General features: G+C 39.1%; 1 protein-coding gene across 2 annotated transcripts in view; it reads right to left on the bottom strand.

Annotated features, from left to right (window-relative positions):
* The window catches only part of LOC127650260 (peroxisome proliferator-activated receptor gamma coactivator 1-alpha-like), a 51181-nt gene extending 38893 nt beyond the window's left edge, over positions 1 to 12288 (bottom strand). For both annotated transcript variants that reach the window (XM_052135951.1, XM_052136711.1), the window contains exons 1-2: positions 12126 to 12288; positions 9547 to 9726 (exon numbers count right to left, since the gene is read on the bottom strand). In XM_052135951.1, coding sequence (XP_051991911.1) covers positions 9547 to 9726; positions 12126 to 12173 — 228 coding nt within the window. In that variant the 5' untranslated portion in view covers positions 12174 to 12288. The remainder of the gene's footprint in view (positions 1 to 9546; positions 9727 to 12125) is intronic.
* Between the last annotated feature and the right edge of the window lie 1537 nt (positions 12289 to 13825).

Raw genomic sequence — 13825 nt, 5'->3', positions numbered from 1 at the left:
CAATTTACGCTCAATGCTGAGTACAGTAGCCAACAAAACACCTGAAAGCAAATGATCTTATCAGAACCCAATGCAACACTCTCACCCCTATGGATAAAAGCTATTTGCTGATTACTAAATAAATGCATTATCTTTAACCTTGACTTTCATCTCATGCCCGCTTGCTCTTTCTCTTCTGGTCAGGCCTGAGGTGTAGGTGAGGGAAGCTCTACAAAACCTTGAATTTGTAAGAGGATTATTCTCATTATGTTTCAAACCTGTTTTTTTTTTTTTCATTATTTATAATTTGAAACCTTTAAAGGGCTGGCCTCCCTGCTGAGGCCAGGAATAGCTGGTGACCAGCATATGGATGCTGATGGTGGTGGTGGTGTAGTGGGCTAAAGCACATAACTGTAAATCAGAAGGTCGCTGGTTCGATCAGAAGGTCGCTGGTTCGATCCCCACAGCCACCACCATTGTGTCCTTGAGCAAGGCACTTAACTACAGGTTGCTCCAGGGGGATTGTCCCTGTAATAAGGGCTCTGTATGTCGCTTCGGATAAAAGCGTCTGCCAAATGCATAAATGTAAATGCTGACTATGTTAACCAGTTATACCAAAGTCTCTTCAAGGCAAGTCAGGTCACTTGGGGGCTATATTTGGGCAGATATTTCTTTAAATATCCAAAATGGCTGATCAAGATTACGATCTAATAACATATTTCGAATGAGCAGTAAAATCTGACAACAATTGTATCACAAGTTGTAATAAGTATACCAGTGACCTGTCACATCCTGTACTGTCTCTGGTTATACTTCCTTATTCAATCAGCATCACAAGAAAGAAAAAAAAACATTTGCTGGTTCACAAGCTAGACCAGAACTAACCACCAAAAGCTGGGCTTCTAAGATGGTCTTTTCAGAATTAAATAATTAGGCATAAGGCATTTTAATATAATAGAATCTATAGTTGCAGAATATATTCATAAGATCTTTTAGTGCAGAATTTAACCACCAAAAAATCATCAGCTATCAAATAGAGACAAGTATACATTACTCAGAATCACTCAGAACAGGTGATGTTCAAATGAGGGCTCTTTAACCAATCTAGTTCAAAGTGAAATTGAACTGTCTGGATGTGGAAATGTATACTTTTTGAATATTGGTTGTAATGGTCATTTTCATTTCTGTTCATTTTACCTGTCTGGTTAAACTATTAAATGTGCTGGTGCAAGTTTGAGCATGCATCAAATTTATCTCATGCAATGAACCCAATCATCTTCCTTATTACAGAATTATTGCATTTTGTTTTGCTTCTAATTTTCCCATTCCGTAATATTATTTGGAGTGACGCCATCAAGCCATGTCCTAACACACTGTCCCCAGTACTGCGTAAGCCTTAAAAGAACCAGCATTCCTGGAATTTAGAGATTCAAACTGCCCCTCCCTGTGACGTTTGAGTATTAAATAATCCAGGAAACGGCTGTACTGTGGCTCACTTTCTCTCCCGGCTGAGATTCGAGCCAGACGCCTGGGGCTTATTGGCTTAGTGTTTCTGGCCAGGTTAGAAAGAGACGGGGCCCTGAAAGGCTCTTAGAAGAGATTACCCTACTGGACTAAAAATAGCCCACAATGGCTACGCCACACTTACAATTGTTGACACATTGCACGCTTACTCTAAATTGTGGATATTACTGTACGGGGGAAACCGATACCCCTGAGACATAGTGTTTGTTTGTTAATATGTATGTGTAGACACTGCATGTCAATGCTGTGAAAAAAAAATTGTGTATACCATGCATCTAGTGAAATGAACATGAAATGCGATTAAATAATTATCAAGATAATGGAAGCCAAATTAAAACCCTTGGCTTGCACTTGCTGTACTGTACTGTTGATGTAGTATATTTAGCACAACCAAGATGAAATTTGGCAGCAGATCAACGTGAAAGAGAAACTTCAACCAAGAGCTGTCTAACCCAGACTCATAAAATGGGATTTAAAGGGCTGACCACTGCGTCAAAGGGAAAACCCCATTTGTAACATTCCTTCAGACATGGAAAAACGGTCTCATGTGTGACACCACCTGTGGTGCTTCAGTTCTGGGTAGTGACAGTCAGCTGGCACTTGTGCCACAGAACTGGCAGAACACAACGTGTCCTCAAGGAAGTAAAACAGTCAGATGAACAGCTCAGGCACGCACAAACACAAAGACAGGAGAAATGTGTTAAGATCAAAGCTTAAGGTAATTCATACCAGTGGCTTAAGGAATTAGATAAGATTTGTAAGCAGACATATAAAGTGCTAATATAGCATTATCGAGAACATGGCAATCCTAACAAAGAAAAAAAAAGTGTACTGGTGCTTGATCATAGTACTCGTATCTGATGGTATCAGATGTCATTAACCTGATACTTTGAAATATATATATCATGGTACTGAATGATTCCCATATTCTTATTACATAGCTCTCTAGAATTCTTGATTCTGGTCAATTGCAGCATTCTGCATTCAGTAATATTTGTATAATGACTACTAAACTGTTCCATTTATTTGGGACAAATTATAGTGTCCTGTTTTACGTTTTCCTCAAATTTCATGTTTTCTGCTTTATTTTCCATGAATCTCAGCACTTTGTGTTTTAAACATCACACTAGGGTATATCACAATTTTAATTTAATTGTGCATTTATATGTACATTTTTACCAAAATATATAGTTGATTACGTTTTTATGACTGAATTCTGTGATTCCGTCCGTGTTTTCCACATCACGGAAATCATAGGGCACAAAAATTACCAGATTATTACCAGTACATCACTCTCATGTCTCTATATTCTCACATAATTTAAACTCAGATCAATATTTTATGTCCATTTATTTATATATTATTTTGTAAATTATTTTGCATCCTTACAGTAATAATGAGCATAATGTACATTGTGGGCAATACACTGATTGGATTTACTGTACATTTCCCCTCATATATAGCATGGTATTTACATGGTACTCCAATGTAAAATGCCATGGTTTTTCCTGTAGGATGCAGGACCATTTATAGTCACTAACTAGTCCAAGCTTGTCTATATATTTGATCAATTTCCATCAGGTGGAATGTTACTTACAGTGACACATGTAAAGAAAAACAAAAACAAACCCACATGGTCTTACACACAAAAATAATTTGACCAACAAAATATGCTTCATGTGGTAACATCTAAATTAACTGGTTTAATTCAACAAAAGAATTATAGTTTGGCAAAATCAACCTGAAAACTATGCACATAAACACACATACAGTACATCTGTATATTAAAATACATATAGAACCATATTCACAAAAATTAAACATTGTGGCGTGGAGGCGTGGTCATGTGTCGGAGAGAGCGGTAAGACTTGTCACCTTGTTCATAATTAACCTTAACACCTGTCTCCTGTTACAGTGATGCGAAGGGAGACATAAATACAGAGAGAGAGAGAGAGTAAACAAGAAAGCACAACAGCTACGAGTGGAGAGAGTGCTTTTTAATTTATTTATTAAGCTTTACGTGTATCAACGGTTGACTGTCCATTGTCGATAAACAGACCAATATTCTATTCCTCATGACTCTCTCTTTCCGTCATATGTACATCTAATCTCCCTAGATACCCCTCCTTTCTTAGTACCCCATTTTATTTTCTCCACCAGAGGTGTGTGGGGTGTGAAATTGGCTCTAGGATGAGCATCAGGTGGATAAGAGTGGAGATCAGCTGGAGCTACAGGCCCCTGAAGAAAGCCCTAAACTCCCAATGCAACCAACCACACACTTTTTGAGGGCAAGCACAGGCTAAGAGATAAAACAGGCCAGACAGAATAAAAGATGTGTATGGACAGCGCGTGTTGAAAGAATAATAAAAATGAGGATGGAACATGGAACCAAAGCATAAGAAAGAAAGAGAAAATGGAATGCAAGCAAGCAAAGCAACAAGCAGAAGATGTTAACTTGTGCTTTTCCTAACATGCCCTGCGGGGACTATTTTCCAACTCCAATGCTTCTCTTCTTTCCTCCTCCTCACGCTCCCTCGCTTATTACCCTCCCTTCTTGGCAAAGTGACTACGAATGAATATATTTGCATGTGCCCGCTGGAATTCAGACTTCTCCGAGGCTGTTTGACAAAGCTTCACAGCCTTAAGACTTCAGAGGGGTAGACAGAACAAGGTTCTTGATTGATGAAAATAACCAGAGAAACTGATGGAGGAGCTATTAAATTAGTGTGATCATAATCATTCAGAAGCAGAATCAGACATTATTGTTCCAGGAAAGAACTTATTCACCGCTAAATTACCTACACCCAGGGTCTTCAACCGTTTTAAGACCCCCTTGGTGGACAGAGAGACAGAAAAGTGACCCCTGTTACTTAATGTACTGTATATAACTGTGTGTTGCATTTGAAACCTGGCTTATAATAACATGAGTATAGTACCATATCTACAGTATCTATCTATCTATCTATCTGGCTGTCTGTCTGTCTGTCCTTTACCTAAATAAACCTACAGCTCATGTAAAATATCAGATAAAAATAATTAAATTCACTATACCACTCTGATTTACTCAGAAGCAACAGAATTTATATAATAAATAATTAATTTTGTGGTGAGTTGACAAAGTGACAAATAACCATAAAATAATTATAATTTTTTAAAAACTTAAAAGCAGAAAATTTTTTAGCTGTGCTTTTGAGTGGGCTGACATCAAACTACATACAAATTGTCTGCACTTCAAGAGGCAAGGCAGGAAGACAAGTTAAAGCATTGAGTGTGCGTGTGTGTATGCGTGCACATTGCATAAGTGTTCACTTGAGGAAATCACATTATACAGCACAATATGATAATATACTTGGCCCAGCTGAATTGGCGCAGCTAAACTGATGGTGTGTTTTCAAATGTAAGCATAAATTTGCAAATTAAAAATGCGAAGCCATCAGCAGTCACTGTTAACACCATGGGCGAGTGTGTGTTTCTCTGCATGGATGTGCTTATGAGCATTTTTCTGTCTTTGGAGATATGTACGTTTGATCCAGGAATACGGCTGGGCAATTTTTTCAATCCCTGTTTCCTTGCTGCTGCTCAGGGTTTTGCCAGGCAGGAACGACTCTTTGATTGATTTACAAATAACTTGACTAGCAAGAAGCAAATGGGACCCTGTTTACATCCATGTGTTTATTTGTGAAAGTGTACTTGAGAGTGTGTGATATATTTCAGTGATTTATCTGCAGAGATGTTCACGTCGCACACTTAGACATCCGACTCCAACACCTCACACACACACACACCTTGGCTCATTGCCAACAGCTGACAAGGAGGTCAATGTCTGGTCAAAGTTTTGACCGGCCCTCAGTAACAGTGCTTACAAAGCACAGCAAGTGCTTTACCCTACGACCAAGTTCTAATTCCAAACACTTGTTGGCAGAACAGTTTCACGTTTGGATACAAACATCACACAACCCGACCGCAAAGCCCCAATTGGATGACCTAATACAGTACGGCCCTTAACAGGCCGTTATTTCGATTTGGTGTCAAGTGGCCTTAAAATAAATAGTCAGGTAGTGTTCCATTCCACACATTGTTCATGCAGCAAAGTGAACAGTGGGAACTCTTGCCAGGACTCAGAGCTAAAGGCCATCCAAAAAGTCAGCTTGCTACACTTGTCACTTGTTTACCAAAGTATATGTCAGGCTCAAATGAGAGAGGGTGTAGTGAGTTGGAGATGGAGGGAAATTTTGCATTGAGTCTGAACCTCTACTTAAAGGAATAGTTCACACAAAAATTCAAAGTCTGACATTATTTACTCATCCTCATGTCGATTTAAACCTATGTGCTGTTTTTTTTTTGTTCCTATGGAACAAAAGGAGATGTTTGACAGAATAAGTCTCACTTTCACTGAATAGAGACTGAGTCTGTAGAGTAAACATTCTGCCTAAAAAACCTTATCCTTTGTTTCACAAAAGACAGTCAAATGGGTTTGGAACATCAAGAAGGTAAGTAAATAATGAAATAATTTTTATTTGCAGTTGAACTATTCCTTTAAGTGTCCAATATCAGGTGTTGGTCACAGCATTGCATTGAACTAATGGCTGAAATGTATAAATTCTAGTGTAACTTCACAACACATCTTAAATCTATAATTCAATTTTTTTTAATTTTGTATTATTAATTCATTTTTACTTGAATTATATGGACCAATAGAGCTGAAATATTCTCCTAAAAATCTGTGTTTACATTCTGCTGAAGAAAGAAAGTCATACACATCTGGGATGGCATAAGGTTGAGTAAATGATGAGAGAATTTTCATTTTTGGGTGAACTATCCCTTTAAGTACATTAACTTTTGACTATTCACCATAATTTTTGTTAATCATCAAGCCAAATCATCATGCTTAAGTGCATTTTTTAAAATATTTTTCATATGATTTTGTTAATTTTTGCTCAATTCACCATTCTACATTTACAAAAAGTGTCCTAAAATGTGGGAATCCCATGTTCATTTGAAAGTATTTTGTTTCCATAGTAATGCAATTTCTTGGAGTAATCAATGTATCATGGTACGACTGCACATACTGTAAGCTACCATATTTGTCAAAGTAGCCTTTATGCATGTTCTTGTTAGTCGTTTTAATAATAAAGTATCTATACAATAGTCAGTAAATATCCTAATTTACTATCCATGATGATTTTGCTTTTGAAATTCATACTGTCAAAAACAAGCAATATAACTTTCCATATGAAAACTTGTATGCAATGCAACATGTATTACTATGCACGAGAAGGAAGTGTTATATTTAGACACAACACAAATATAGTATCCCTAGATAGCCTTCGACCACTGCCTAAAAGAGCAAATCTATTTGACTCAAATCATGGTTTTCAAGTCTGAGTGCTTCTAACCTCCGCAGGGATAGGGGCTACCGGTGTCAGGCTGACCGTGCTGTCAGGCACACTCCCTGGGGTAGAGCAGGGTGCCTGTTGGCCCCCACCTCCAGAGATCCATTTTAGCCCCTGAGATGGGCTTGATAACTAGGACTGAACTGCCACTAAAAGGCATAAGCCGTCACGTCACACAAAATCTCTAAGCTGCATTTCCCTGTCCGCTGCTATCGCTCACTCTCATCTGCCTGCTGGCTTGCTCCTCATAGCAATGAAATAATGGAACATGTAGTACAAAATGTCAGGAAAGCGTAAGACATGAAATAATGAATCAGAATCATGAGAAAAGCTTTGCATCGCAAAGTCGTAAGCGTATGTATAAAGGGATAGTTCACCCAAAAATTATATTGCTGCCATTATTAACTCACCATCATGTTGTTTCTTATGACTTACTTTCTTCTGTGGAACACCAAAGAATTTATTCAGAATGTTAACTTCAGTCACCTTTCACTTTCATTGTATATGAAAAAACTGCAATGAAAGTGAATGGTGTCTAAGACTAACATTCTGCCAAACATCTCCATTTGTGTTCCGCAATAGAAATAATGACATTAGGGTGAGTACATGATGACAGAATTTTAATTTCTGGGTGAACTATCCTTTTAGTCCACATGGCATGTATCTGTTGCACTTATCTGAATACATAAACATAATTGATGGTGCTTTGTGTATCTGTCTGTTTAAGTCTGTGTGTGTGGCCGGTATTAGTGTGACAGTTTGAGCATGTGAGTTTAGAGAACTTGCCAGGCCACCCATTAACTAAACTGCAGTCAGACAGGTTAAGAAAACATTGCCAGGGGTTTGAATGAGTGTAGGGGGAGGAAGAAAAAGTTCTGCCAACTAGCTTTACGCAAGAGCTGGCCATTAATTTACCTGTCTTCACTCTGCTCTCGGGCACAGTACTGACCCACATAGGCCAGTATTGGAAATGCATACAAAACACACATTAATCAATACTGGCATCACAGTATTGGCATTAATTCATGTTCCATTTCATTGACCTAGGATCAGCAGTCTTACCACCTTGTGCTCAATCTGAATCAGATAATGAGGGCAGAATTACAGACATATAATACAATACAAATGACTTGGCTGAAATATGACAAATTATTCAAAAATATTATCTATACTGACCTACAATGCCAAAATTCAGCTATGCCAATAGAGCGTGGCAGTACCTGCACACTTTTCAGCCGTCTTGGTTCCAGCAGTATTTTCTCCATTAATTTCTTCCACAGGGATTTCATTAAATCCTTTTTAAAAGAGTTTTAAACCATGAACCAAACCAATCACCTCTGAGATGAAGCACAGCATAAAAAATAAATTGTGTATGAAATTTGGACACCTCGTCCTCATGAAATTGAGACACCTTGTCTAGGAAGTGTCAAAATGACTGTTTTAGAGTGGATCTGAGTGTGACTGCCTTGTTCATATACACCTAAATGAACCGAACCAAGGCAGAAAACATGCCAGGTTCCAAAACAAATGCTCTAAATGAGCTAGGTGTGAAACCTGATTCTGGTCCTAATTGTGCAGTTACTGTGTTTTGCATTTGTAGGGCAATATACATTTTTTTAATTATGCTTCTGTCACAAGAGCACCAGGAACAGTAATGTGATGCATGTAAATTATTACCATGCTAATTCGAATGCACCCACACAGTTTTATTTTCATCCAGGCGCTTGGTCCCTTGTTACTTGCCACTCAGTAATTGCGGGGCCTTATACAATCATTCTCCAACCCTTAGGGGGTCTCAGCACTACAAGGTCCAGGTAAGTGGTTCACACAACCCAATAGGAATGTGTCTGAGTTCTACACCCTATCACACCATGCCACAAAACCCCAAAGCATGCCCTTGTGACAGATCCTGCACTATATTTCCCACCACTCAATCAATGCAGCATTATCATGTCTGTTCTCTATCTGCCCAGATAAGACATAATGAACTAGCCCAGGCAACGGCGACTTTGTTTTAGCCACCTCATTTCTTTTCCTATGGACTTTGCTTTCTTTGTCAGTGAAAGAGAAGCACAAGCGTAACAGGTTTAAAGTTTAACCTCCAATTTTTTAACACAACAACATTTGACAGGGATGAGCTGGTTTAGAAGTGGACCCTTTAGGCTAAGGCAATAATTCAAACAGGAGACCATTGAGATTATCAAAATAAACCAGCTGGCAGTACATTGCAGGTTAAGTCATTTGTCTGATTTGTTTAGTGGGCGATGGTAAGCAATGTATCCTGTAGTTTTCCTCACTTTAAAAAGTTAACTGCTGTTCACTACTCTTGAAGATGAGGTGAAACTTGCATATAAACAGCCATATTGTTTATTAAAGTGCTACTGAACTACAGTACTGGACAAAGGTTGGGTGCTTATCATAATACCTCACCCCAATTATCAGACAGCATGGTGTACGCTCATTTGTGCTCATTTGATGCAATGCATCGTTCATAAACTAATAAACAGCACTGACTGACAACCCCAGAATTTAAAGAATTCCACTTGATCTCTCACAATAAAGTGTATGATTCTGGCATCATATCTAATTTAACAAGAAACAAACATGCACAATCAGATAAGTAAACGTCATCTCAGCAAACTCTCTTTACCTCAAAGAAATTTGATGCTTCATTGCCATACTGACTGGAAATTATTTCTGATTGGTCGCTGTACCACTTGAGTCCACCCAGAAAACTATCTGCATCGAGGTCACTGACATCCAGCTCAGAGAGGTCAAGCTCAGGCAGGTCAGGGCAAAGGGGCTGATCTTCACCAACCAAGGCAGCACACTGCAAGAGAGTGGATGTTAGTGAGCATATTTGTCAAGAGATTATGCGGAACATGTGTGCTCTCAATTTCCTAAATTGCTCATTTGAGATCTTACCACTTGTCACATCCCCTTGTTATGTTCATGGCTTAATCACACCTCTGTTCATTTTAGTTACATGTACAGTATGTTGTTGTCTATGATGCATCTAAGGGATAGTTTCTTTATTTTTTAGGTGCTGCAGGAATAGGCAACATGGGCATTCATGTAGTCCCTCAATTAAAGCCAGTAAGATATTCATTTGTTTTATCTGAAAATAAAACTGACATGGAGCTGTTCCCAAAGCTTTCCTTTACATTTCTGACAGTGTTATTTTGATGTTATAATGAACAAAAAAAATGTACTTCTCTCCAATGAAGAACTACTTACAATACATTTTACTCAATAATGACAATATTTGTTGTATGTGTTACATTCAGGCAGCAAGCAATAAATCTGATAGCAAACAAATTGGGAAGTTATAGAAAATAAAAATAAATTAAAACTCAGATTTGATAGAAGGCACAATGCATTTAGCTTTAATATACACACTTCCAGTGGCACAGATGTGAACATTGCTGTACACCACACCATAACCAACCAGAACACACACAAGGGGCGGGGCGTCGTAGGGAAGACCGCCACAGCTACGCCCTCTGATTGGTCAGAATATTCGCACTGTACTTCATGTTCAGAATAATATTTTGAGTAATAAACGCGAAGCTGCAGCGCACAAGTGTCGAGTCTTGACAGACGACAGAGGGTGCTGTAGAGATTTATAAACGCTGATTAAACTCAGCAAACCGGTTAAATCCTAAGGTAATCATGAAGAGGCTCAGATAAAATCAAATACATCACGGGCTGTGTTCGGTCTCAGCATCCTTAAGTGTTCATAGTCTTGCTGTTTTCCTCTCAAAAATACGGAGAAGCTTAATCACGATAGATCACAGGCATCTAGAGAGAGAGAGAGAGAGAGAGAGAGAGAGAGAGAGAGAGAGAGAGAGAGAGAGAGAGAGAGAGAGAGAGACTGTAGCTACCTGAGAGGACACCTGGAACTGATACGATTAAAATTGGAACCGAGAGGCAATTCGCTGATAGTGTTTTAGATGGGTTTTTGCTTCAGATGAGACAAACGGGAAGAGTTAATAAACAAATTTTAAATCATATAACAATAGCAAACGTGCATAGCGAGCAACCCAGACAGTTGCCTCCAGCGCAGCGATATTAAAAAAAAAACATTTTGATCATAAAAGTTTTGACGGCCAAGAATAGACGATAAGTCGTTGCTTTATGAATAACTAAAATGGTTAAGACTCCGTCTGTAGCCAACCATAATTCCTAAGCAAGGACATGCAGCCTACTATTAGGCTACTGTAAACGAGAACAGACAGACAGACAGACAGACAGATAGACAGATAGATAGATAGATAGATAGATAGATAGATAGATAGATAGATAGATAGATAGATAGATAGATAGATAGATAGATAGATAGTAAAACAATATAAAACTCACTGCGCTAATAATTCACACGAAAGCGCGTCGCAGTTATCACGAGCGTATTCTCACATTTCATTCAACGCCGACCGAATACCTAACATGTTTAAAATTAACTTTTAACAGAGGCAACACAACAACAAAACAAAAAAAAGATTAATGCCATGGACAGCTATGGAAAAAAGCTGTCTGAAAACATCGCGTAACACTTGCTTTGGCACATTGTACAGGAGCAACGTGTAACCTGCGTGTGTCCAGGCGAGGAAAACAAGCTATTTGATGTCTTGCTAAATAAAAGTAAACGAGGTTATTAGCCTACAGCAACCAGAGTATCTGTTTTTTTCTTGTGATATGATGCTCCACATGTCCTCATATTCTCGCGCTCCGTATGCATAACAATGCGCATGTAGCATCTTCGAGACTGTATTTAATAGAAAAAAAGTTCCAATGTACAATACCTGATGCGAGTACATATTAGTAATTCCAGCACATCAGTAGTGGCACTAGGCTCTCACTGGAGCGGATACCTGTCTCATCATCACCTGCGTTATAGCGAGCGAGCGAGCGAGCGCACTTCATCCACTGGCATGTCAACACAATTTCCAAAGACAAGACATCCTAAGCAGACTGTCACTGTTCAACTCCGTCACAGCTTGAGAAAAAAACGTTCAATGCACGCACAATTTCTGCCCAAATATTAGAATTTCTTTCAACCCGGTATATTCCCGTGCATTTAAAGCGCCCGTACGTTCCGCGCAGGTTATGGGATCGGGCGACTTCACATAACGGTAACTACTGCATGAGCAAAGCCAGCCTTGGATGATCTGTGCGCTCCATTTCCTTGCTCTCCAGCCCCTTTAAAATAAGTTGCACATCAGTTCTCACCTCTAGTTCTCTCCACACCGAATCCTGATTACACCTGTCCCACGCCATTCAGCCCCAGAATGACGCTACGAAAAAATAAAAAAGAAATCACCGGCAAAATGAGACAATCCACTCGCTCCAGACCGCGCTCATACAGGGAAGCGCCCCTAACTGACAATGAACCGAGGGCACCTGTCTTACAACTGCTTTCCATCACATGACAAAGCTATTAAAAGTAGGCAGGAGAGTGACTCCCCTTCGCTGTTACTCGCCAATGACGTACCATAAAGAGGGTGGAGTCTGGCACGCGCGTAGTAAATCTTCCCCAACTATAAAACCGCTCGCACCTTACAGCATGCCTTCATAGTAACGACTATGACAATGTGCAGCTTGGGGGCGATATAATAAAACGCCATTTTAAAGAGCATTGTGCTTAATTATTGTGAAGTACATGCAATTATTTTATTTTTTTTAAATAATAGGCCTAATAATAATTTTTTAAAAAAAATCGTGCAGTCAGATCAAAAGTCGGGAATAATTGACCCATCAGCAAAACAGATATTCTAGTATATATTTTTTTCTTTTTTCTTGCGAACAGCGTTCTCATTCGCCATATTGTATGTTTTGGTACCGCTTAAGAAAAGCTTTTAATTACTTTCGTTCACATAATTAAACAATTGACAGAGTCCCCTTTATGAAGCACATCTGCGACGGTGTCGCTCATATCCAAACGGAAAAATAATGTAAATAAAATAAGATGTGAAAAATTGAGAACGCGGTCGATATTTTGCAAGGACTGTGATGGTTCAAAGAATACTTTGAATCTATAGCTGCGAGGCAGTTTCTTTACTCGAATGTCCACATGCCACTGTAAAGAGTGTGAGAGGGGGAGGTGTCGTGTGCAGAAGTACTACTAGCATACACGCTGAATAACTCAGGACTGACATTTACTTCATTTTGAAGCTCACTGGATGTCGTTTCACATTTAGCAGTTCTGTAGGCTTCAGTACGCGCAATTTACGCGTTTACAGTCACGCTAATACATAGAGGCTTCACAAACTGAGCAGCATTATCGACTTGGCTGCTCTGAAGAGTCATAACAGTTAGAGATAATGTGTAATACGCTTACGACGGATTTTCTTCCTCATTTAAACGCCAAGAAGGAGCAGGTGACACGGTGTACAGTGTCACCAGTTCATGTATACACAACAGAGATAGAGAAAACACAAACATTAGATTTGTAGATAGTCACAACAAGCCCCAGCTGGACCAGCTGGACCACTGATGACCCCCCCCCCCCACCCTACCCTACCCTTTGAGAGTTGGAAGCCCACTCCTTGTCAGCAATTTCATCAGTATTTATGACCAAAACACTGAAGAAAGGAGTTTAGAGTTGTCACGAGAGATGCATCAAAGAAAACATATATAATGGAATGTAGTGAGGTACAGTATGAGCAAATAAGGGATTGCAAAGGATGTCAGCCTAATTGTATTTTAATAATGCACACAAAACCCAAAAGTTCCTGAAGCAAATGCCCATGCAGTGGAAATATAGGGCCATATTTCCTGGAATTGTACATTTCATGTACAGTATATGCAGGCTATTGCACATATTTCTATACAAATAGAGGAAGCATGTGCAATATCCACAGACGACCATCCTTATTTCAGATGGTTCTCACACGGTAGCATAAACACAATGACAATTCAATATATAGACA

This window comes from Xyrauchen texanus, chromosome 1 (assembly GCF_025860055.1).
Source record: "Xyrauchen texanus isolate HMW12.3.18 chromosome 1, RBS_HiC_50CHRs, whole genome shotgun sequence".
Taxonomy (NCBI): domain Eukaryota; kingdom Metazoa; phylum Chordata; class Actinopteri; order Cypriniformes; family Catostomidae; genus Xyrauchen; species Xyrauchen texanus.
Note: the sequence above shows the minus strand (reverse complement) of the source record. Positions and strands in the feature narration are given on the sequence as shown.